Raw genomic sequence first — 23,283 nt, 5'->3', positions numbered from 1 at the left:
GTATGTGGCATAGCTGAGAACTGAAACCATATCCATTGACTCCAGAGCTTATATATGCCTTTATTTGGGAAACATAGGCAGCCAAATGAAGTAACAAGTTTCTCAGTGTCTTTATTTAAAATGATGTAATAATTGTCGTGGTAGCTGAAGAGAATTGTCCCCCAGGCGATTAGTAGATAATTCGTAAATGACATTTTTAATGTTGTTACATGTGTTTGTACACACACACACAAATATATTGTTTGCTGTTTACAGTTAATATTGATTCCAAGGTGGGGGGAATAGATGAACTTCTGGAGTCAAGTCTGGCACCATGAAGAAGGTAGCTGTGTTGATGAAGGTAGGGAGCACAGAAGAACAAAGGGCTTACTACTAGGGATCTTTGCTGCAGCTGTGTACTATTAAACCAAAGAAGCTAAGAGAAGAAAATAAGCAGTTGTAGAGGGGTTGAATGAATTCTGACCAGCTGTCTTCTCTCTCTCTGGTGTGTATTGTGAGCCCTATAATTGAAACTGGTAGTCACGTGTTTTGTTTGCTGCCATTTCAGCTTCCAGATTCTTGTGTGTGTTCAAAGTTCCCTCAAAGTAACTATGGGCATGTCAAAAGGACGTTCACTGTGCAAGCTGCCCTTAAAACAGCCTTGAGTACTAAGTACTACTATCCCTAATCGCCTAAAAGCTTCTGTCACCCAGGGTAGGTTGAAGAAGAGGAATGGCGCATCAGAGTGATAATGATAGGCCTCATGTGCTGTGGTCCCTCTGTAGCAGTGAAGTATTTAAGTCACTGGGCTTTTGAGGACGCAGAGTAGTTTTCAGACTGTTAAGGAGCAGATCACACCAGGAAGTTCTTCATCGGAAACAGGTACCTAGAAGTCAGCCCTACAAGGAGTGTGCCCTCCTCCTCACCAAGCCAAAGTAACCCTTTTTATAATGGAGACTTCAAAATGTTAACCAACACTTAAAACACTTGGGTGGGAGGGGGGATGGGATATACAGAGAATCTCTTACATATTGGGAAAAACTTTTCTGCAATCTACAGCGCAAATATTCAAACAAGCATATTGGCAATTCTTACTCATACCTCCAACCCTAAAACACAGCTGGTAAACACATTATTATATTTACTTATTTGAAAGTTTCAAAAAAAACCCCTTAAAAGTATTTACTAAACCTTCATAACAGCCTCTTAAAGCTGGAACATTACAAAGTTTGGGAATTTCTCAAGTATATGCCCTTAAAGGGAATTTTCTCATCCCATGACGGCATTTGGATGGTGGTCTTACCATTATGTAGGCAATTTAAAATGGAATTCTCAAATAAGCCTTGTCCCATAAGAGGAATAGAAAAAGTAGCAACCTTTTTATAGATGAGGACAGTGAGTTGGAGAAATGTAATGACTTGTAATAGCAAACCTACAAAACAGGTCTGAGCCCTCACTTAGAATGCTTTCTCTACCGTCCTGCTGGCTGAAAGTATTGCCGTTCCAAAGCAAAGGATGATTGTGGAGAGCGTCAGGATTACATAGTGAAAATTATCATTGCAAATATGGAAGGCAGTGCAATATACTTAGGAGTAAATAAGGCAAAATTGTAAGTTCTGTCACATGTCATGGCATATGTTGTCTTACACTTTAAAAATAGGTTTCTTAATGTAGTCTACATGTTACCAGTATAAAATGAGAAACTGAAGCAATTCGTTTCTTCCAGTAAAATCTTGATCCTACATCAGCTCCCCAGCCAAAGTTGATTAGCCAGAAGTATGAAAAGACAGCAGCTGTTTTGTTAGAAGTGAAATGACCAGAAACATCCAGAATGTTCTGTATAATGCTGTAAGCCTTTCTACCATAAAATGGTGGGTTGTGTGTAATCACTGAGATTTTTAACTTGTTATTGTTCTGTCAAAGCCACTATTCCCAAAAATGAGAGAAAAAATGAATTTCGATTTTAAAACTGTATTGGCAGAAACCCAGTCCTATAGGATGGATACATTTTTTTTTTCTTTCCCTTTTCGTTGCCCAAGCTATAATGTCTGTGTGGGCAGCTTTTCTCAGAAGTGCAACCCTGAAGTGAAGGACAGACCTGCGCTATTCGTCAGAGGTCTTTGGTACATTGAGTTGGGCAATTAGGGGAGAGACAGTTAAAGTATTGAGCTCAAAGATCCTGGAAGGGAGGTTTGGGGAGCTGAAGACTGAAATCAGGCATTATCTATCTCATAAGGGCAATAGATAATATTTAATAAACAACTGTGTCAGACCTCTGAGTTCATTAAATGTCAACTCATTTAATCACAGCCATAGGAAATAGTTGGTATTGGAGGTAATTGTCACAGTTTTTATTCATATGTCACCACTTGACTCATCTATTCTGAGAAACCCATGTGTTACAGAAGTTAAGCCTAGAATACTGCTTGAAGGAAAATTTAAATTGTAGTCACAATGGTGTATATATGCGTGTGTGCGCGCACGCACGCACACACACGTATGTATACCTTCAGCAGAGAAAGCAAACGTTGTAGTAGATTTTATAATCTTGTCAGAATGGGAAGAAAGACCATGTCACCATTTTGATTTGGTAAAATCTACTTCTAAATCCTGTTATTACCTTGCTTTCCCATCTTTATCAGAGGCCATGTTCATATATTGACTTCACCAAAAACAAAAACAAAAAAAAACCACGTAAACTCCTTTTCAGCAAACATATGCATGTTCTATTCAATAAATATTCAGATGTTTTTTAAGTACTTGTCTCTCAGAGCATATTTTTTTAATTATTCACTTGTCGCTGCCAGCATTTGTATTTCGGACTACAGATTTGTCAACCTTTGCTGGAATGAAGTTGGTCTGGGAGTGAAATTTGCTGTGCATCTAACTTATATGCTGCATATAAAACAAAGGAAAAGTGGATGTGTGAGTGTGTGGTGGTCAGATAATGAGTTGCACAGGAGTAAGAGGCCACAAGATGGCAAATTAACATAGGGAATCCGGTGTAGAGCCAAGATCTAAAAATTGAACCAGAAATTACTTTTCCATTTTTTTATTTATACATTATAAAGGACATGGCCTAAGATGTGGTCATTTTTATTTTTGAGTACTTAAGATAAATTGAACAGTTACTGAAGTACAATTTTGAAAATTGGGAAATGACTGACTTTTTTAATAGAGCACCATTTACAATGAAACAGGCTAGAGTCACCTTTCTGTATTACACATATTTTTAACATTCCTGAAAGCACAAAACTTGTTTTGACAAAAAGGTAGTCACACTGCTACCTCTACATGCAAGGGAGACTTGGAAATGTGCATTTATTTTTTTTTTTAAGCTGGGCACATTGTCATTCCCACAAAATCAGAATTTAGTTGACCACTAAGGTAAAAACAAAACAAAACAAAAACGGAGAGCAATGCAGTTGGTTATTACATGGGTTAGCAATATTCCAAAGATCTTCGAAACAATTTTGTGCAGAAAACTTCTGAACAAATAGATTTGGAGTTTAAAAAAAAAAATCCAGTATTCTTACTCCATCACTTCATGTAATAAACAAGTCACTTTATCATTCTGCTTTGTACTCTTCTCATTATAAACATTTTAAAGATTTCTTCCATTCCAGGATACCATGATTTTTTTAGTTCATGCAACATGGTTAGGCTGTAAGATTCATGGATATGTTAGTTGTTGCTGAGCTACTCCTGTGGGTTAAGCCTTGAAGGTACAGTGGCAAAGGACATGGCTCTAGCCTACAGTTCAGTATGTTCATAATTTAGAGGGAGATAAATGCACAAATTATATAGAGATAAGTGATATAATAAAGCCATGTGTTATTAATTACAATACCTAATATTTTTAAAAAATAATCTCTGTTTACCAATGCTTTGCATGGATTATCTTTAATCTGGTTAACAACCTATGACATAGGTATTTATTCCATTTTACATTTTTAAAAATGCTCTCTGGTAGAAATATTTGATCCAAGCCTTGAAATGAAACTAGATTTTTCAAGGTTGAGAAAAGAACGATAATTATACAAAATATTAAGTACCTTACATGTTACTACAATATCATGATTATCAAGGAGGTAAATCTTGGGACACCTGGGTGGGTCAGTCAGTTAAGAGTCTGCCTTTGGCTCACTCAGGTCATGATCCTGGGGTCCTGGAATCAAGTCTGGGTTGGTCTCCTTGCTCAGTGGGGAGTCTGCTTCTCCTGTCCTTCCCCCTGCTTGTGTGGTTGTGCTCTCTCTCTCTCTCTGACAAATAACATCTTTATTTAAGAAAGATAAATCTTGTTAGGAACTGCCTAAATTGTTTAAAGAGGTGTCTTACAGTACATGAAATTTGTTTTTTAAAGGTGATTCTCTATTAGAGATCTTTCTATGGTATTAGATTTATATAGTAAGATAACCAACACGATGTCTTATTTTGCCATTACACAGTATATATTCTGGGTATAAGAACCATAGAATCTTGGAGAGTTAAAAGGAAGTTTGGAGGTCATTTAGCTATACCTGCTGTACAATTCAGGAATCTTTTTTTTATCATCTCTCTCAGTGTTAGGGCTCTCACTACTTTATTGGGCAGTCATTTCATTTTGAGGTAGTTCAAATTAATAGAATATTTATGTATTAGATAAAAATGTTTATCTCTTTGACGTTCACCAATTAGTCTTGGTTCTTTGAAACACATAAGTTATTTCTCTTTCAAGATCTTTCAAGATCATTCCTGATAGTCTGGACACAAAATTCTAATAACACAAGATTAACTTTTTTTCAATAGTCTTATATTACATTTTGCTCATTTCTAAAGTGTAAGTTTAAACTCCAAGGACTTTACATTATGAACTAACACCAATCCTTGTCTCATATTAAATTTTTAAATCTCGATACAGAATAACCACTTGTTTCATTTCATCCAACTTGTTCTGAACAAAATACTGAAATTTTTAATCATGTTTTCTGTCTGGCATTCAACATACTGGTCATTTCTTCTTTTTTTTTTTTTTTTTAAGATTTTACTTATTTACTTGACAGGGATCACAAGTAGGCAGAGAGGCAGGCGGGGGGGGGGGTTAGAGGAGGAAGCAGGCTCCCCACTGAGCAGAGAGCCCCATGAGATGCGGGACTCCATCCCAGGACTCTAGGATCATGACCTGAGCCGAAGGCAGAGACTTTAACCCACTGAGCCACCCAGGCACCCCAATACCTATCATTTCTTTTGTCTTCAGTAGATAAGCGTATCTTCTGTATCTTCACCCTAATCACTAACATGAATGTAGTCAGGAACTATTTTTGGCTATAAGTAAAAGAGCCTAACAAGGCAATGGCTTACATCAGGTAGCAGTTACATCTCACATAACAACAAAAACAAAAGCATGGAAATAAGCAGTTCAGAGCTAATATGGCAATTCCATGACAGATGGCAACAAATGTCCCAGCAGTTCTTTCTGCTTCTTCATGCATTAGGTCATTCTTCCATCCTCAAAGCCACTGCATGGTAGAAAGATGCTTACTGCAGCTCTAGCTATGATGTCTCAGGCAGAAAGGGGCTGGGAAGTGAAAAGATGCATTCAAGCTAGTAGGTCAGCCCTACTTTTTAACTTTCCCCAAAGCCTTGGTCAAAAAATCTTGTGTCTTTATGGGTGCCTGGGTGGCTCAGTGGGTTAAGCCGCTGCCTTCGGCTCAGGTAATGATTTCAGGGTCCTGGGATCGAGTCCCACATCGGGCTCTCTGCTCAGCAGGGAGCCTGCTTCCTTCTCTCACTCTCTATCTGCCTGCCTCTCTGCCTACTTGTGATCTCTGTCAAATAAATAAAATCTTAAAAAAAAAAAATCTTGTGTTTTGTTTGTTTTTGTTTTTGTTTTTGTTTTAGATTTTTATTTATTTATTTGACAGAGATCACAAGTAGGCAGAGAGGCAGGCGGGTCAGGGGGAAGCAGGCTCCCTGCTGAACAGAGAGCCCGATGTGGGGCTCAATCCCAGGACCCTGGGATCATGACCTGAGCCGAAGGCAGAGGCTTTAACCCACTGAGCCACCCAGGCACCCCCAAAAATCTTGTTTTGATAAGATTTCATGCTGCTGCTTTTACATGGAAAAAAGATTTGGAAATGTGACTTTTTAGCTGGGGACATTGCCACCTTCAACAAAATTAGAATTCTTTTAGATGAAGAAGAGTAAATGGTTGGGTAGACAAAGGAAGAAGCAAAAAGAACAGATTTTTTTCTCAAGAAACCTTGAACTCCTAAGTACCTAAGCTGTGGGGATACAGGATATGGAAAGATGAATAAGACAACATTCACCTTAGCCACAGTGAGTAGTTTTTAATGTCATCAAGTTAATGTAATTAGAGGCCATTTTCTCTGAGAAGATTGGTTTATCACATTTGCTAGTCTCCCATAGAAAGTCAAATCTCAAGTTACTGCACTGACTGCCCTTTGAAATAAATGCTTTATAAATGAAAGCACTTGTTTAACCTAATGACTAATACTTCTTTTAGTTGCAAGGGATTGATGATCATCAATTTAGTTAATGAAATTTTTATAGCAAGAAAGTGAAAATGGGATTGCTTAATATTTGTCTCCTTTGGACCCAACCTGTTGCACAGAGTTCAACATTGACCTTTTTCTAAAGGATAGAAAACTGGAATTCACTTCTTCAATTTCCTTTTATTCTGTACAGACAGTTCTATACCACAGCCATCTGTCCATCTTGACTCTGACAGCACTAATATGTCTGAAAAAAATTCAAGACAAAATTAACAGAAGTTACATATATCACTTCGAACAGTATTTTTCTTTTTGATAGAAAATTAAATCTCCATAGTAGGGGAAGGAGCAGATACTTCACCTTTAAGTAGATGGAATGTTGACCTATTTGGGCAACACGCAGAACTCATTTTACTTTGCTTTCAAATAATATATGATATATCGCAGCTTTTTAAAAAATGACCTTAATCTACTTAGAATAAGAACATTTCCCTGACACAGTGGAGACAAGATAGGTCTGTGGAAATTTCTCAGAACTCCCCACAATCACCGTTATCCTTTACAGCTGAAGGAAGATTTGCTCTGTGAGAAAGACCCAATTTTATATTAAAGAAAGAGCTTCTGGTCAGTTTCTCCCAGAACACCTTCCTTGGGATTTTGTCATAAAATCCAAAGGAATGCTGACACTTTTTGCCTTTAAACGCTCCACCAGTGGTTCTTGCTTTCCTCACCATTTTTTTTTTTTTACAGAAATGGGACACACCCTCTCTTTTGTGCTCTGTGCTATTAATATAGCAATATACAGAAATAAAATATAAACTAGAAATAAGTTGGCATCAGTATTTGAGGAAGGTGTGCTATGCCTATGTTGGGATGGGGCACTTTAGGCTTTTAACTGCTTTATTTTCTTTATTAAATTTTTGAGAACACAAAAGTGAAAAGACTTATCAAGAAAAATAATTCTCCTTTATCGTAACCAATGTTGAAATCCTTCCACATCTCTCCCCCTATTCACTCAAACATTCTATACATAGACACATGTAAAAGTTAGGATGCTCGATGCCTAAAAAGGGAGAGTAAGTACAAGAGAAGTGTCCTACCTCCTCCTCTTTTTTTAATTGTATGGGAAAGAAATGTATAAAGAACATGGTTTTTTTATGATTCTTCCAGTTGCAAGATACAGAAACCCTATTTAAACCAGCTTACGCAAAAATGGGGAATTCATCTTTCATTTAACTGAACTGCAGAAAGCTGGGGTGGAGTGGGAAGGGGGGGAGCCTGTGTCAGAACAGCAGGATTGAACAATTCAAACATTCTCAGGTCTTTGCCTTTTTCTCCTCTCCTCCTAACTTTGCAATCTTTCTGTCTTGAGGAAGTTGATTTAATTTCCTTGGAAAGCCTGGAACCATAGCCCTAGGCATTCTTTCATACAGGCACTTGAAAAAAAAAAAAAATTCCCTCCAGCTTCGATGAGAAGGAAACCCTGTGGCCACAGACAAAATCCGTAACCAGAAAGATTTGGGGGATGAGTGTAGAAAGCCAAAGTAACTTGTAGCTCAGGAATGGCTTGAATGACATTAAGAAGATAACTGTTTAGTGATCTGGGAAGACTGATGAGATGAGAAAGTGGTTTAAGGAAAAACCATGGTTGATCACTAACTCTACTTTTACTAGATGTATATCCCTGAAAGGAAGTGACTGAATCGTGGGGTTCAAAGGTTATTGCCTACTTTCTGAGCATCAGTGTTGTAGGGGGGTCAAGTCAAGTGAGGTGACCATGTCAATCCAGGACACAAGTGTGAAATTCTCCTCCTGCCCCCATTTTCACCTCCATGCACCTCCACGAAAGTGGAGATTTTCTTGAGGCCATAATTATAGATCTCTGAAGGTACAGCACAGTGTCTTTTTCATATTGATCATAGCTCAATAAATTTTAATTTATTGATAAGAGAAACAATAAAGATGTCAAAATTTAAGTGCCAGTTTCAATCAAATGCTTTGCATCTTCTAAAGGGGAAAAAAGGGGGCGTCTGGGTGGCTTAGTGGGTGAAGCCTCTGCCTTTGGCTCAGGTCATGATCGCAGAATCTCAGACTCCTGGGATCAAGCCCCACATCAGGCTCTCTGCTCAGCAGGGAGCCAGCTTCCCCTTCTCCTTCTGCCTGCCTCTCTGCATACCTGTGATCTCTCTCTCGTTCTCTCTCTCTCTGTCAAATAAATCTTTATAAAAATAGGAATAAAATTTTTAAAAATCATTCCCCTTCTTGTCTAAACAACTTTATTCACAGTCCTTTCTCCTGCTACCTTTCCATTTTCTCTCCATGTGCAGTGGGAGAGCAAGCAAAGCATATGTCCCACCCATTCTTTTCCCCAGAGCAAAATTTGTTGTCATAACTGATGCTAAGAGACTGAGCTCCTCAAAACATCTTTGACAGCAAATTTACTCTCAGACTGAAAAACCGTCTCCATTCCAGTTCTGTGCACTGAAACCCAATTTTCTAGACTCTGTGCTAAGATCGGGGCCTCAAAAACCTTAAACTTCTTTAAGCCCCATCACTGTCAAAAATTTGTATGTATTCCTTTGAGGCCTTCAGTGGTTATCTGCACTTGTGAAGCTGAGGTGTTTTCATATCAAATGGATGTAGCCTTATGAGTGCAATAGTGTGGGATCTGAGGCATAAATTGAAAGACGGGGAAAACCACAAAGTTCACCTTTCTCTGTGTTGTCCAGGGCACAGTCTTTAAGGCAGATTATGACCACTGTTGGTGACACAGTTTGTAGATAATGACAGAAATAACCTTCATTATGCATGAATTGCAGTGGCTTTCTGCTGAAGAGGGCAAGGCCATGGAAGACATGACAAAATCGGTTTCAGTTAAAATTACATTTTTATGCACTGTAGTCTCATTAAAAAATTCCCAGTGGGGAAGAATGATTTCTGAGCTATCATTACCAAACAGGGTTGCAAATCGTGTTCTGAAACTGTCAGAAAAGGTTTATTTCACAGAATAATAATAGTGCAATCAAGTAACAATATCAATGACAGACAACACAACAAAACCACTTCATTTTTATTCTGGATAAGTGCACATCCATTAGAGTATTAAATCCAAAAATAATATATCTGTGATTTTTTAAAGAACATGAGAAAGTAAGGGGTCGCTGGTTGGGTCATTTGGTTGAGCCTCTGACTCTTGGTTTCCGTTCAGGTCATGACCTTAGGGTTGTGGGATCCCACGCTGTGTGTAGAGCCTGCTTAAGAGTTTCTCTTTCCCTCGCCCTCTGCCTCCCACCAGCGCCCCTTATGCTCATGTGCCCTCTCCCTCTCTCTTAAAAACAATCTTACTTGATTGGGAGCCTAAAATCTAGGCTCCCAATCAAGTAATAATAAACATTTTTATTTGATTTTTTACATTTCTCACACCAATGTAATAGCACAGTACACATTTTATTATCTAGATAGAGATGTACTAGTAAATTGTGGGCAAACTATGATATATTGTGGAATACATTCTGAATTTCTGATTATAAAAAACAAATACAACAAATACAGAAATTTACAAAGTAGTTCAATGTTCAATGGTAGAAGTGCCAAGTAATTATCAAGCTGGGTATGTTCTCTTTCTAGATCCTACCCTGCTTCAGGTCAATGTACTCTTTGGGACCTGCTTCTGTGTCTCTAGAGTAACCCTTTCAGGTGCCTCCTAGTTCAGGCTTAAGTGGAATATCTCCTGGTAATATTGTATCAACTTGGAGACCACAAATGATGGCTTTCTTCCCTCTCCCCTAGTCCACTTACAACCAGGGAGTCGTGACCTGCAGAGTCCTGGGCCCTGTGGTCATTTCTCCAGGCCAGGCCTTCTTACTGAGTGTCATTGTGTGTGCTTCTGTGTGCCCTCGGTTAGCTGCTGCCCCACCCTCAACATACTCTTTCTCTGCAGATATTAAGTAGGGCTGAGTGAGGGGAGCCTAGGCTGCCACTCTGGAAAGATTGCCAGTGCTTCAACCTCAGCTTGGAGGCCATCACATTTTCAGAAGTGTCACTTTTTATATCTTCCGGTTGACGGATCTAAGCATTTAAAAGAATGCTGCTTGTTGAATTTCTTCAGACTAATCTGCAATTAACTATTCAAACACAATTCACGTACCCACTAGAACCCTACAATAATGAGATCTCTGTCTAGTGTATACAACTGAGCACATATTGAAAATTAAAAAAAAAAAAAAAAGGAATCCCAAATCCTATGAAGGTCGATGCCCTTTGTTTTCTAGTGTAGCTCAGATCTTGTTCAGAAAGGATGCCAGTTTTCCTTGTCTAACCCTCTTGCGTGTCAAAAAGTAGCTTTGTTTTATCTTGATGGGGTGAGCTTGTGGCCAAATTCGAATGGCGATTCTGGAGTAAGAGAGGAGTTCCCATCTCACACCACATTCAACATATCTGAGGTTGTGGCTCACATGCTGAGGACTGAAAACTTTTAGAGTATTTTTGGACACAGCACTTAATAAGGCACTTGAGAACCAAAAAACTCAGTTCAATGAAATTCAACACAATGCACAGGCATGAGATAATAACCAAGAGGAGTATGAAGATGGTTTTCTCGGTGGGTTTGGAGATGAAGCAGTCCACAGTGTTGGGACAAGGCTTCAAGTCACACTTCATAAGGTAGGGAACACTAAAGCCATCATACAGTTTGTAAAATAAAACCAGGAAGCCAATCTCAAAACCAGTTTTAACGATGAGGCTGATAAGGTAAGTGTACCACAGGTCCCCATCCATCATACCTGGGCTGACATACTGTCTCTTTCTGTGCCTCTTCTCTCTACCCTCACAATAGGCTACATGTAGAACCACCAGAAGTGAAGGCATGGAGACCATGATCAGTTGTAAGGCCCAAAGTCTGACCTGAGAGATGGGGAAGAAGTGATCAAAACACACATTTTCACAACCAGGCTGTTTCACATTGCACTCAAACTCTTTCTGCTCATCTTTCCACACATGCTCTGCCGCCACCATGTAGACCAGCAAACGGAAGATGAACACAACAGCTAGCCAAATCCGTCCAATGCCAGTTGAGTATTTGTTTACTCCAGTTAAGAGGTCTCTGAGGAACATCCAACTCATGACTTGGGTTCAAAAGAAGGTAAGATTCTGCAAAAGAAAACAATTTCATCATGATTCATTTATTTTTATTTCATTTATCATTTTCACTGTCTTACTTGATTATGGGATTGTGGAAAAGAAACTCAAATTTCAACTTTGGATGTTGAGGATTCACTTTCAAGCATGGAGATAACACAATTAGTCTGTATATACAATTGATCTCATGCCCAGTTCAATTTGGAATTTGGTTGGTGACCCCGCACACACTATACCCATTTTCAAACAAACAAATTCTTCAGTTTATTGCTTCTCTATAAAGATGGATGTGTTCTGTTACTAATTTAGAAAAATTCAGATATGAATCCCAAGGTAACCTTGGTACCTTGAGATATCCCTTACATACCCACTTCTTGAAGTTGTAATCTCTACTCACTTTTTCCACTTTGTTAGTGCCCCTCCCCAATCCCTAAAGGTTAGTCACTGCACTTACCTCCCTTTGTGTCCCATATCTTATATCAACAGCTGAGCTTGCCTACAGTCTGATAGTGAAAAATGATTCTCTCCAATAAGAATTTCTTCAAACTCATGTTTCCTCACCCTTCCAGACCCACTTACATCCCTGCCCAACTTAACTTGCTCCACCCAGTCTAGAGGGAGGGGTCCGTCTCATCTTGCCTCAAAATGCTCATTCCAGCTCTACAGCCCATTCCCATGGATTCAACTATTACTTTCAGACTCCTAACTCTCAAATCTTTGGCTCCTCCCCAGATTTCCAGACCTCACTGCCTCTTGGTTAGCATTTAAATATGTCCCAGGCATCTAAAAATTGTTATATCTACAGCTGAATTTATTATCTATCCTGCCTTTTGATTTTCTTGTTCAATGGCATCACCAATACCCAAGCGCCCAAGTTGGATATCCCACATACATCCTGGACTCCTCTCTCATGCCCCTTTTTAATTGCTCTCCAAATTCCAATTCCTCCTAAATATCTCTCAAATTTCCTTCCAGGTCACTGCGGAAATCTCTCTCACTTATACATCCTTCCCACACCTTTCCATTTCCAGTCTCATCATCTCTTCTGGTCTCCTCATACTATGTCCTTGATGATGCTTAATTATCTTGCACCTCTCTCCATCTCTTTTGCTCTTTTCCATATAAAAGCTGAGAGGACAAAAAATCCAGTCAAGAAATGGGCAGAAAACATGAATCGACATTTCTCCAAAGAAGACATACAGATGGCCAACAGACACATGAAAAAATGGTCAGCATCACTTGGCATCAAATCAAAACCACAGTGAGATACCACCTCACACAGGTCAGCATGGCTAAAATTAATAAGTCAGGAAACAACAGATTTTAACAGGGATGTGGAGAAAGGGGAACCCTCTTACACTGTAGGTGGGAATGCAAACTAGTGCAGCCACTCTGGAAAACAATATGGAGGTTCCTCAAAAAGTTAAAAATAGAACTACCCTATGACTCAGCAGTTGCACTACTAGGTATTTACCCAATGGATACAAAAATAGTGATTTGAAGGGGTACATGCACCCCAATGTTTATAGAAGCAATGTCCACAATAGCTAAACTATGGAAAGAACCCAGATGTTCATAGACAAGTGAATGGATAAAGAATATGTGAGAGATATATTTATATGTATATATGTGTGTGTATATAAAATATGTGTGTGTGTATATATATATGTATGTGTATACACACACACAATGGAATATTACTCAGACATCAGAAAGAATGAAATCAAGCCATTTGAAACAATGTGGATGGAACTAGTGGGTATTATGCTAAGTGAAATAAGTTAGAGAAAGACAAATACCATATGATTTCATTCATGTGGAATTTAAGAAACAAAAAACATAGGGGAAGGGAAGGAAAAATAAAACAAGATAAAAACAGAGAGGGAGGCAAACCATAAGAAGCTCTTAACTATAGGAAACAAACTGAAGGTTGCTGGATGAGAGATGTTTGGAGGTTGAGGTAACTGGGTGACGGACATTAAGAAGGCACTTGATGTAATGAGCACTGGGTGTTATAGGCAACTGATGAATCACTAAATTCTATGCCTGAAACTAATAATATATTGTATGTTAATTAATTGAATTTTCTATTTTTAAAAGTTTTAAAAAGTTGATAGGATGCTAGGGAGCCTTCTTTTTCATATCAGTGATGTCTTCCTGGCTTCTATCTTGTCTTATAATTGAATGCTGTGGTGTGGCCCCGAATTTTTTTTGTTGGGCCCATTGTATGCTCAGCACTCTCTGTTCAGTGCTTTTAAGTTGGTTTCTCACAACTACTCTGGAAAGTGGGGTTCTGTTTGCTTTTGCTTGGGTTTGTTTGCTTATGGTGGTGGATGTTTTGTTCTTTCAGATGAGAAAGCAGATTCTAAAAAATGAAGCCACTTTCCGATGTGTACTGAGTAAGATGCAGAGCAGCGTTCAAATCCAATTTCTATCACTCTAAAACAGAGCCTCCCAACAGTAGCACTATTAAACTTGGGTCCGGATAAATTCTTTGTGGGAGCGGCTGTCTTGTGCATTGTAGGTGGTTCGCAGTCTCCCTGGCCTCTACCAGTTAAATGCCAGTAGTGAAATAAGCCCAGCAGGGTGGCTTTCAAATGCTTTGTAACATTAATAAATACCCTGCCCCCAGTTCAGACAACCAAAAATGTAGTCCATACATTTCCAAATGTGCCCTGTGGAGATGAAGCAAAATCTCTCTGAATAAAAATCACTTCTCTTAACTCTCTCATCAGAAGATGTGGGCTCACTTATTTGCGGAGCATAACAAATAGCATGGAGGACGAGGGGAGTTAGAGAGGAGAAGGGAGTTGGGGTAAATTGGAAGGGGAGGTGAACCATGAGAGACCAGGGACTCTGAAAAACAATCTGAGGGGTTTGAAGTGGCGGGGGAGTGGGAGGTTGGGGTACCAGGTGGTGGGTATTAGAGAGGGATCGGATTGCATGGAGCACTGGGTGTGGTGCAAAAACAATGAATACTGTTACGCTGAAAAGAAATAAAAAATTAATGTACTATATGTTGGCTAATTGAATGTAATAAAAATTTAAAAAAATAAATGTTTGGTACAATTCACCTGTGAAAAAAAATAAAAATAAAAAGTGCTATAATTTATTTAAAAAAAAAAAAAAAAAAAGGAAGATGTGGGCTAGAACTCCAGGTCTGCCACTCATATACTTTGTGATTTCTCAGGTGAAATCCTTGCCATTTCAGATCTTGCTTTCTATTACAAAAATTAATTAGTTTTTGCTTTCTCTATAGCTCAGCTGAAAGAGTATCATGGAAATGGTGGTGTGAGGGGAATCAGGATGTTAAGAAAATTGGGATACTGTTATAGCAGCACACCTGTTGGAGCATGTCACATTACCTCTTATAGAGAGAACAATATGTAGTAAGCCCACACACTAGAGCCCTGAGGAAATGTACGAAGGTTAAGAGACGTTTTCAGAGAAAACAAAGACACATGTACACAGTGCTCTATTGAGCAGGGAATAAATACTTCACTGTCCTTGGGTTTTCAGAATACAAACAAAATTGTATTAAATAAAAAGGATTCTCAAATCCACCTGAAAGGTTAATGTCTCCATGAATTATAAAACAAAGTCCCAAAGATTAAGAAGGGAAAACAAAGGGTATTATGTTTTCCTGTAACATGTGTCATTGAGCATTTGTCCATATTATTCAAAAGGGTATTTATTAATGTTACAAAGCATTTGAAAGCCACCCTGCTGGGCATTTTAGAGAAGGGAGGAAGGCAAGAGTAGATTCAGACTTTTTTGCTAAAAGGAGAGCAATAAAAAAGCAACTGGTGTTTGAGTAGAATTGGAAGACTGATACCATCAAATGTGATAGGATTATGAATTTCATTTGGCTGATAAATATCTATCCTATTTTGAAGTTCTCTGCTAATGGAAAGACCATGGCTTTTCTCAGGAGAGAAAGGTGTTCTAATGTTAGTTCAATTTTAACAAGGGTGGTTTAGCACAGTGAATAAAAGCCTGGGCACAGTGTTGGACTCCTCAGGTTCAAGTCCAAGTTCAGCTTTGATGATAATAGTACCAGCCATGTTGGGCTCAAAACAGAGTCTGACCCATGGTAAGTGATCCATAAGCATTATTATTATTATCATCATCATTATTATTTTGCCATTAAAAGCCTTTCTTCAATGTCAAATTGGAAGTCTTTCCAATTGTAAGTATATATATATATTTTTTTTTCCCTAGCTTTTTTCCTATGAAGGTGGGTAAGTTAGGAATCTTCATATAATGGCCCTTTAAGCATTTGAAAGCAGTCATTATTAGTTTGAAATCATTAGCTCATCATTCTTATCTCTTTATTTAAAAAAAAAAAAAAAGATTTTATTTATTTATTTGACCACAAGATAAAGAGAGAGCACAAGTAGGCAAAGAGGCAGGCAGAGGGAGAGGGAGAAGCTGCCTCCCCACTAAGCAGGGAGTTCAACATGGTGCTTGATCCCAGGACCCTGGGATTATGACCTGAGCCGAAGGCAACCACATAACAGACTGAGCCACCCAGGCACCCCAACGTCATTAAATAATAATTCAGATTATCGCTTTATCTTTAATAAAACTCTTTAAATTATCTCTTTTCTTAAACCACTATGGATAACTACCTTGAAGAGTTTCTACTTGCCAATTCTAATGTACTAGTTCTCCTGTGACTTTCTCTTTTCTCTTAAGAACTAGCAGTTAACTGCACAAGAATTTAGTTTGGAAAATTCAATTAATCAAATATTTTCAGGAAGTAAAATATTCAGTATTACTAATATCAGGAATAATATTGGGAAATTGCAAATATTCCCCAAACATCTTATCTGAATTAAAAGTGGAGGTGAGAAGAAGGTGCTGGGTCAATCAGATTTCCATATGAACAAAAATGAAGTTGGGGGGCGCCTGGGTGGCTCAGTGGGTTAAGCCGCTGCCTTCGGCTCAGGTCATGATCTCAGGGTCCTGGGATCGAGTCCCGCATCGGGCTCTCTGCTCAGCAGGGAGCCTGCTTCCTTCTCTCTCTCTCTGCCTGCCTCTCAGTGTACTTGTAATTTCTCTCTGTCAAATAAATAAATAAATAAAATCTTTAAAAAAAAAAAAATGAAGTTGGATCTCTACTTTATACCATTTAAAAACTTGCCTTAATATGGATCAAAGACCTAAATATGAGAGTCAAAACCATAAAATTCTTAGAAGAACACAAAGGGGTAAATCTTTATGATCTTGAGTTTGGTAATAGATTCTTGGATATGACACTGAAAGCATGAACAACAAAAGAGAAAAATAAATTGGATTTCATCAAAATTAAAAACCATTGTTCATCAAAGGACATTATTACAAAAACCAAAAGACAACTCACAAAGTGAGAAAAAATACTTGTATGTAATGTATCTGGTAAGGTTTTAATATCCAGAATATGTAAGGAGCTACTAAAACTCAACAACAAAAATAATTCAAAAATGGTCAAAATATTTGAAAAGACATAACTCCAAAGAAGACATACAAATGGCCAGTCAATACATGAAAAGATACTTAACATCATTAGTCATTAGGAAAATGCAAATCAAAGCTACAATGAGATATTACTTCACATTTACTAGGATGAGGACAGTTTTTAAAATATAAAATAAAGGGGCAGCTGAGTAGCTCAGTAGGTTAAGGATCCAATTTGACTTTGGCTCGGGTCATGATCTCAGAGTTGTGAGATCCAGCCCCACATTGGGCTCTGCTCTGGGCATGGAGCCTGTTTGAGATTCTTCCTCTCCCTCTGCCCCATCCCACCCACTCTTTCTTGCTCACTCTCACTCTCTCTCACTCCAATTCTTTCTCTCTCTCCCTTAAAAAAAGAACTGTGACAAGTATATGCTCTGGGTGCTGAGATACAAGACTGAGCTGGATAGAGAAGGGCCTTGCTCTCATAGAGCTTATATTCTAGAGAAGGAGAGAGACAATAAATAAATGCAGAATATCAGATAATGATGAAGACTGTGAAGAAGCACAAGCAGAATGATGTAATTTTGATGGGGCCAGGAGAGTCTCTTTGGACTGGGAGGCCATGGGAGAGCTCTCTAATGAGGTGGCCTTCAGATGAAATCCCAAGTGGTAAGAAGTCAACTATGTGAAGCTATGAGGAAGAACATCCGAGGAAAATGGAATGGCTGGACAAAATGAACTTAACGTGTTTGAGGAACAGAAGGAAAGTCCATGTGACTGGACCTTAGTGAGTGAAGAGTAGATGGTCTGAGATGAGGCTGGAAAAGGAGGTCCAGCCAGGTCACATAGAGCCTTAGAGGTCACAGTGGGCTGTCCTGTGCTATGTCACTATAGACAAGAAGTTCACTTTTTTGAGGGTTCATTCTCCCTGTCCATAAAAAGGGGATACTAATATTTTTCAAGCTGACTTCATGAAGTTTGTTAGGAACATAAGATGTTGGGAACATAAGATGAAATATAAAAATTTCGTGAAGTATGCACACACACAGAACAGAACAGAACAGAAAGGAAAAGAAAATAAAAGAAAAAAGGAAACAGCAAAATTGAATGTTGATTCTCAGGTGAATTATTCAATCTCAAATTTCTTTGCTCTTTGCCATAGAATGAATCACTCATATAGTCGCCAAGGGCCTTAATTCTTCACACTGATCACACTAAGAATATTGAGCTAAAAGATGAGAGATTAATTTTCATATCACTTTGCTGTCATCTCTAATATCAATATTAGTAGGAAATATCCATCCATTCCTATTTACTCATATAATTCAAATCTTAAGCTTATAGCAAGGGTTTTTTTTATTATTGGCATTAATGTTGATACAACTATTTCATAATTCTATTAAAATTCCCAGATGAAATGTATCTGGGAAGTGGAGACAGAGGGTATGTGGTTGCACATACGCCCATGCTCTGTGGGGATGAGGAGTGGGAATGCTTTAAGAATAATGATTGACAAATTGTTTGGACCCTTCTTTTCACAGCAGAGAGCTGATCCTCAAAATGGAGATTTTGGATAAGAATTGTGTTAAAATGTAAAATTTAAAATGACTGTCCCCTGCGTGTTGCATATCCAGGAGTCACAACCAAATGAATATGAGGAAGAAATAAATTTGTACATGTCAGAGTTTACTCTTAGAAGGAATTTGTGTTAGTATAGCTATGAGTAAATAGGTATAAATGAATAAATTCATTTGAAGCACTTGGGATATCACCTGATGCATAACAAATACCAATTTAAATATCATCATCATTATCAAACCAGTGAAAGTTGAAAGACCCCCAAAAGCTCAACAAAAAATCCTCTACCAGCTATACTGAGGTTCTACTAACTGATTTTGTTTAAAGATTTTATTTATTGATTTGGCAGAGAGAGAGACAGAGAGCACAAGCAGGAGGAATTGTAGGCAGAGGGAGAGGGAGAAGCAAGCTCTGTGGAACTCCATCCCAGGACCCTGGAATCATTGAGCTGAGCTCAAGGCAGATGCTTAACCAGCTGAGCCACCCTGGTGCCCTCTACTAACTGACACAGGCCTCAGTCACAGGCCTCCATAAAACATGACATCCTGGAGGGAAAGCATAATCAGACCAAATCAAGTAACTCAGAATTTGGAGACAAATACCTCCTTTGAGTGTGAAATAACTAAAAAGCATCATTGGAAAAGATTAGTAATTCGTATAAGAAAACTATCTCAAAAAGACCATCTGTCCTATATTCCTGGGATAATCTGGAAAATACTAGAATATTAGTAGATATAAGGGTGTAAAATTATGTAAGACCCTAAACGTCAAGGTGAAAATTGGAATTTTATTTTCCCATCATAGCAACTAGAGTGTCCCTAAATAAAGTTGATAGTAAACGAAGAAACAAGCTAATCAACCATGTGGGCCTGGCATAATGATGTAGCAGCAAAGGTCAACAGGAGAATAGAGCTCCGCATGAATGCTAGGTGAGTAGAAACTACGTAGACCTTCTCAGTGTCTGCCTACTTCTATGTACAGGGAAAATGTACAAATATAAAACACTCCAACACTCTTTCTGCAACCAAGGATTCTGGATTTTCTGGGACAACCCTATTGCAAATATGCTGATGTCAGAGCTAATGAGAACATGTACAAGTTTTAGTTGAGAAAATTAGTTGCAATAACCATAGAGTAGGAGCAAGGATAGTTAACATGTCAGAATTTTCTACATCCTAGATTAAATGTCCATTACAGTCATTTGATTCTCATTCCTCCAATTTACCAACCACTGAGTCATAACTTTCTTGCTGAAAAGATTCCCTAAACTGTGCAAGGATATTCTCCTGCTACTACATACAAGAGTTCCAGTCTCTGGAGAGCCACCTTATAAATCTGGCCCCTCTGGGTTTGGTTAATGAGTCCCTTAGAGCTGACTCACCTTGGGGTGAATCATACACCTGAGTTTTTTAAGCCTTTGGGACTGAGCATCTGCCCACCTGTCCTTCACTTATTGCTAAGTGAGCCTTTGCTATGCCACCAACTCCCCCCACACCGAAGCCTCACTTCCAGTGTGGTTCAGCTATCTGCAAGCAATGCCTTCTCTATGCTCTGAATGGGCACAAAAACACTGCCAGGAGCTAGAGTCCTGCTCTGAAAGTGCTATTTTGAAACTTGGGTTTGAGGGGCACTGGATTTCCAATATCCTTGCAGACTGCCAGGGACAAGCCCTGAAAACGGTGTCAGCTTCCACACACAGCTCCTTTCATGTCTCAGTAATAACAGTACCTGCCCTTGGGTAGTGCTTGAGCATTTCCAAAGTGTCTCTCAGCATCTCATGTATCCCCCACCTCCATCCTGTGAAGCAGCTAAGGTCTGTGTGTGGTGATAAAGAAAGAGAAACTCAGAGAAGAAAGGGGTTTGTGCAAGACTCCCCCAAATCAGTAGAAAACCCAGGAGCAGTGGTGCCTGGGTGGCTCAGAGGGTTAAGCCTCTGCCTTCAGTTCAGGTCATGGTCTCAGGGTCATGGTCTCAGGGTCCTGGGGTCAAGTCCCGCAAGGGGCTCTCTGCTCAGTGGGGAGCCTGCTTCCCCCGTCTCTCTCTGCCTGCCTCTCTGCCTGCTTATGATCTCTCTCCCTGTCAAATAAATAGACAAAATCTTTTTTAAAAATTAAAAAAGAAAGAAAGAAAGAAAGAAATCCCAGGAGCAGAACACAGATCCTGAATGACTGATCTCCAGCTCCCTGAAGCATGCTGGGTTTTCTGGTTCTCTAATAATTCTGTTCTACCCTGTACACAAATTATTTAACCTCTGAAGAATAGTTTGTTCTCAAGGGCCTCTTTCCACCACCTGCTGACACTTGCAAATTCCATAAAACCCCCTGTTTTAATACAAGGCATTTTCATTTTTAGCAATAACCTGTCTGGAAAATCCCTAAAGCAAGGTGTTTCTCAGTCCATGATCTGTGACCCTGAGGGGTTGTCATTAGATTCTCAAGGGTTTGTGAGAAGTTTACGTGTGTATATTTTGTCTTTATGGTCTTAAACAAACAGACCAATGCTGGATGACTAGCTCATACCTGAGGACTGCCACAGGCTTTCAGTACTCATAGGCTATTGAGAGTGCAGCGTGAATGAATGAAGCCTGCTGGCAGTTTGAATGGAGACAAGTGGTGGGAGAAAAAGCCATAACCTGACCCACAGTGCAACAGGTAGGACCAACTTCAAAGAATCTGGGCTTCTGGGGGCACCTGGGTGGCTCAGTAGGTTAAAGCCTCTGCCTTCAGCTCAGGTCACAATTCCAGGGTCCTGGGATTGAGCCCTGCACAGGGCTCTCTGCTCAGCAGGGAGCCTGCTTCCCCCTCTCTCGCTGCCTCTCTGCCTACTTGTGATCTCTCTCTTTGTCAAATAAATAAATAAAATATTAAAGAAAAAGAATCTGGGATTCTGCTGTCAGTATCTTATTCTCTTAATAAGTAGTATTTAATTTCAGCCAAACCATATCTTTTGTCCACTAAACTTTAATTTTTAATTTTATTGGTTTTGTGATGTTTGATTTTTCTTTTATAAATATAGATCATAAGAGCTATAAGTCTAAGGATTAACCTGTGATTATAAAATTACTTCACATCTAATTTTAGGTTTCATACATATAAATAATGGTATACTAAAAAAAATAAATTGTCAACACTAAAGGTTCATGAACAATACTGAGTAGAACAGTACCCACACGGGCCAACACACACACAGATAGATATATATGTATATCTATCTGTGTGTGTGTATATATATATATATATATATATATATATATATATATACTGCTTGCCTGGTATTTTAATTTCCTGTCAGAATAAAGGCGTTGCCATTTTTATTTTTTATTTTTAAAATAATTTCTAAAGATTTATTTATTTATTAGAGAGTGTGCGTGAGCGAGGATTGGGGGTAGAAGGAGAAGGAGAGAGATACCCAAGGGTACTCCCCACTGAGCACAGGGCCCAGATGCAGGGCTTGATCCCAGGACCCTGAGATCATGACCTGAGCAGAAATCAAGATTCAGATGCTTAACTGACTGAGCCACAAAGGGGTCCCAAGGCACTGTCATTTTTTAGAGGTCCCCCCTCTTAGGAACAGAGCAAAATTTGTCCTCAAGCCACACAGAAGGGGCCACGAGAGGTCCTGTGCTGTTCCTCTATGCCCTCAAGTCCCACTCATTCACATGAGTGGATGTGTTCAAGCCAGGTGTTCCGACTTGGCCACAGCCGCCAAAGCCCTCAGATCCATCACACATTCCACATGGGCAATTTTTCTTAGAGGTAGCTTATCCCAAAGGGGCATCTGTGATGCGGCACAAAACTGGATAGCAGGACATCTAGCTTGTAATAATTAGGATTACTTCTCTCAGCAAAACTTTTTGGAAAGAGGTAATGACTACCTGATTACAAGAAATGCCATCTTCCCATTAAATAAACAAACCGTAATGTAAGAGAAATAAGCTTAACTTACCTCTTGACACAGATGTGGAGATTAAGAAGAGAGCCAGTCGGTTGGTTGCTCATTTGATTAAAAAAATCATGAACTGATTTTATTATTTCCCAGAGAGGAAGCTATTGCTTTAAGCTCAGGCAAATGGAGTCCAGCAGTTTCCAAGGTAGCATAAGCCAAACAGGTGTAACCTGATCATCTGTTTTGGCTCATAACTTAGATGAGAACTCTTGGGTCTCTGCTGTTTACAATAAATGTTAAAAGAGAATTGAAACTGGAAAAACTAACACAAGGCCATTCACGTACATTCAGTTCATTGAATATCTCTTTTTATAAAACCTTGTAATCATCTACACAAAGAAACTGGAACAATGAGAGTTGTTTCATCTCTTTAAACGATTTTCCAAGATTATTTATCAGAACATATCTACCAAAGACAATAGGCAAAAGAACAATTTAAGTCAATGTATCTTTGATGAATATACTTTGACTTCATATCATATATGCTATTCTTAGAAATTCAGAAAGTGGGCACCTGGGGGGCTCAGTGGGTTAAAGCCTCTGCCTTCAGCTCAGGTCATGGTGGCATCGAGGCCCGCATCGGGCTCTCTGCTCAGCAGGGAGCCTGCTTCCTCCTCTCTTTCTGATTGCCTCTCTGCCTACTTGTGATCTCTCTCTCTGTCAAATAAATAAATAAAATCTAAAAAAAAGAAAAAAAAAGAAATTCAGAAAG

The 23,283-nt window shown here is 38.9% G+C and overlaps 1 protein-coding gene across 1 annotated transcript; it reads right to left on the bottom strand.

Annotated features, from left to right (window-relative positions):
• Nucleotides 1-9,524: 9,524 nt before the first annotated feature.
• On the bottom strand, nucleotides 9,525-22,720 carry GJB7 (gap junction protein beta 7). The gene is made up of 2 exons (XM_004766942.3): nucleotides 22,572-22,720; nucleotides 9,525-11,621 (listed from the first exon to the last, which is right to left on the bottom strand). Exon 2 carries the CDS (start codon nucleotides 11,592-11,594, stop codon nucleotides 10,902-10,904), a length of 693 nt encoding a protein of 230 aa, XP_004766999.1. The 5' UTR covers nucleotides 11,595-11,621; nucleotides 22,572-22,720; the 3' UTR covers nucleotides 9,525-10,901.
• Nucleotides 22,721-23,283: the final 563 nt, after the last annotated feature.

Source organism: Mustela putorius, unplaced genomic scaffold (assembly GCF_011764305.1).
Source record: "Mustela putorius furo isolate JIRA1106 unplaced genomic scaffold, ASM1176430v1.1 tig00000166_pilon_pilon_pilon, whole genome shotgun sequence".
NCBI classification, from domain to species: Eukaryota; Metazoa; Chordata; class Mammalia; order Carnivora; family Mustelidae; genus Mustela; species Mustela putorius.
Note: the sequence above shows the minus strand (reverse complement) of the source record. Positions and strands in the feature narration are given on the sequence as shown.

Bases quoted from the DNA above. Each gene is read 5' to 3' on its own strand.
- GJB7 (XM_004766942.3), bottom strand. From the start codon at position 11,594: ATGAGTTGGATGTTCCTCAGAGACCTCTTAACTGGAGTAAACAAATAC.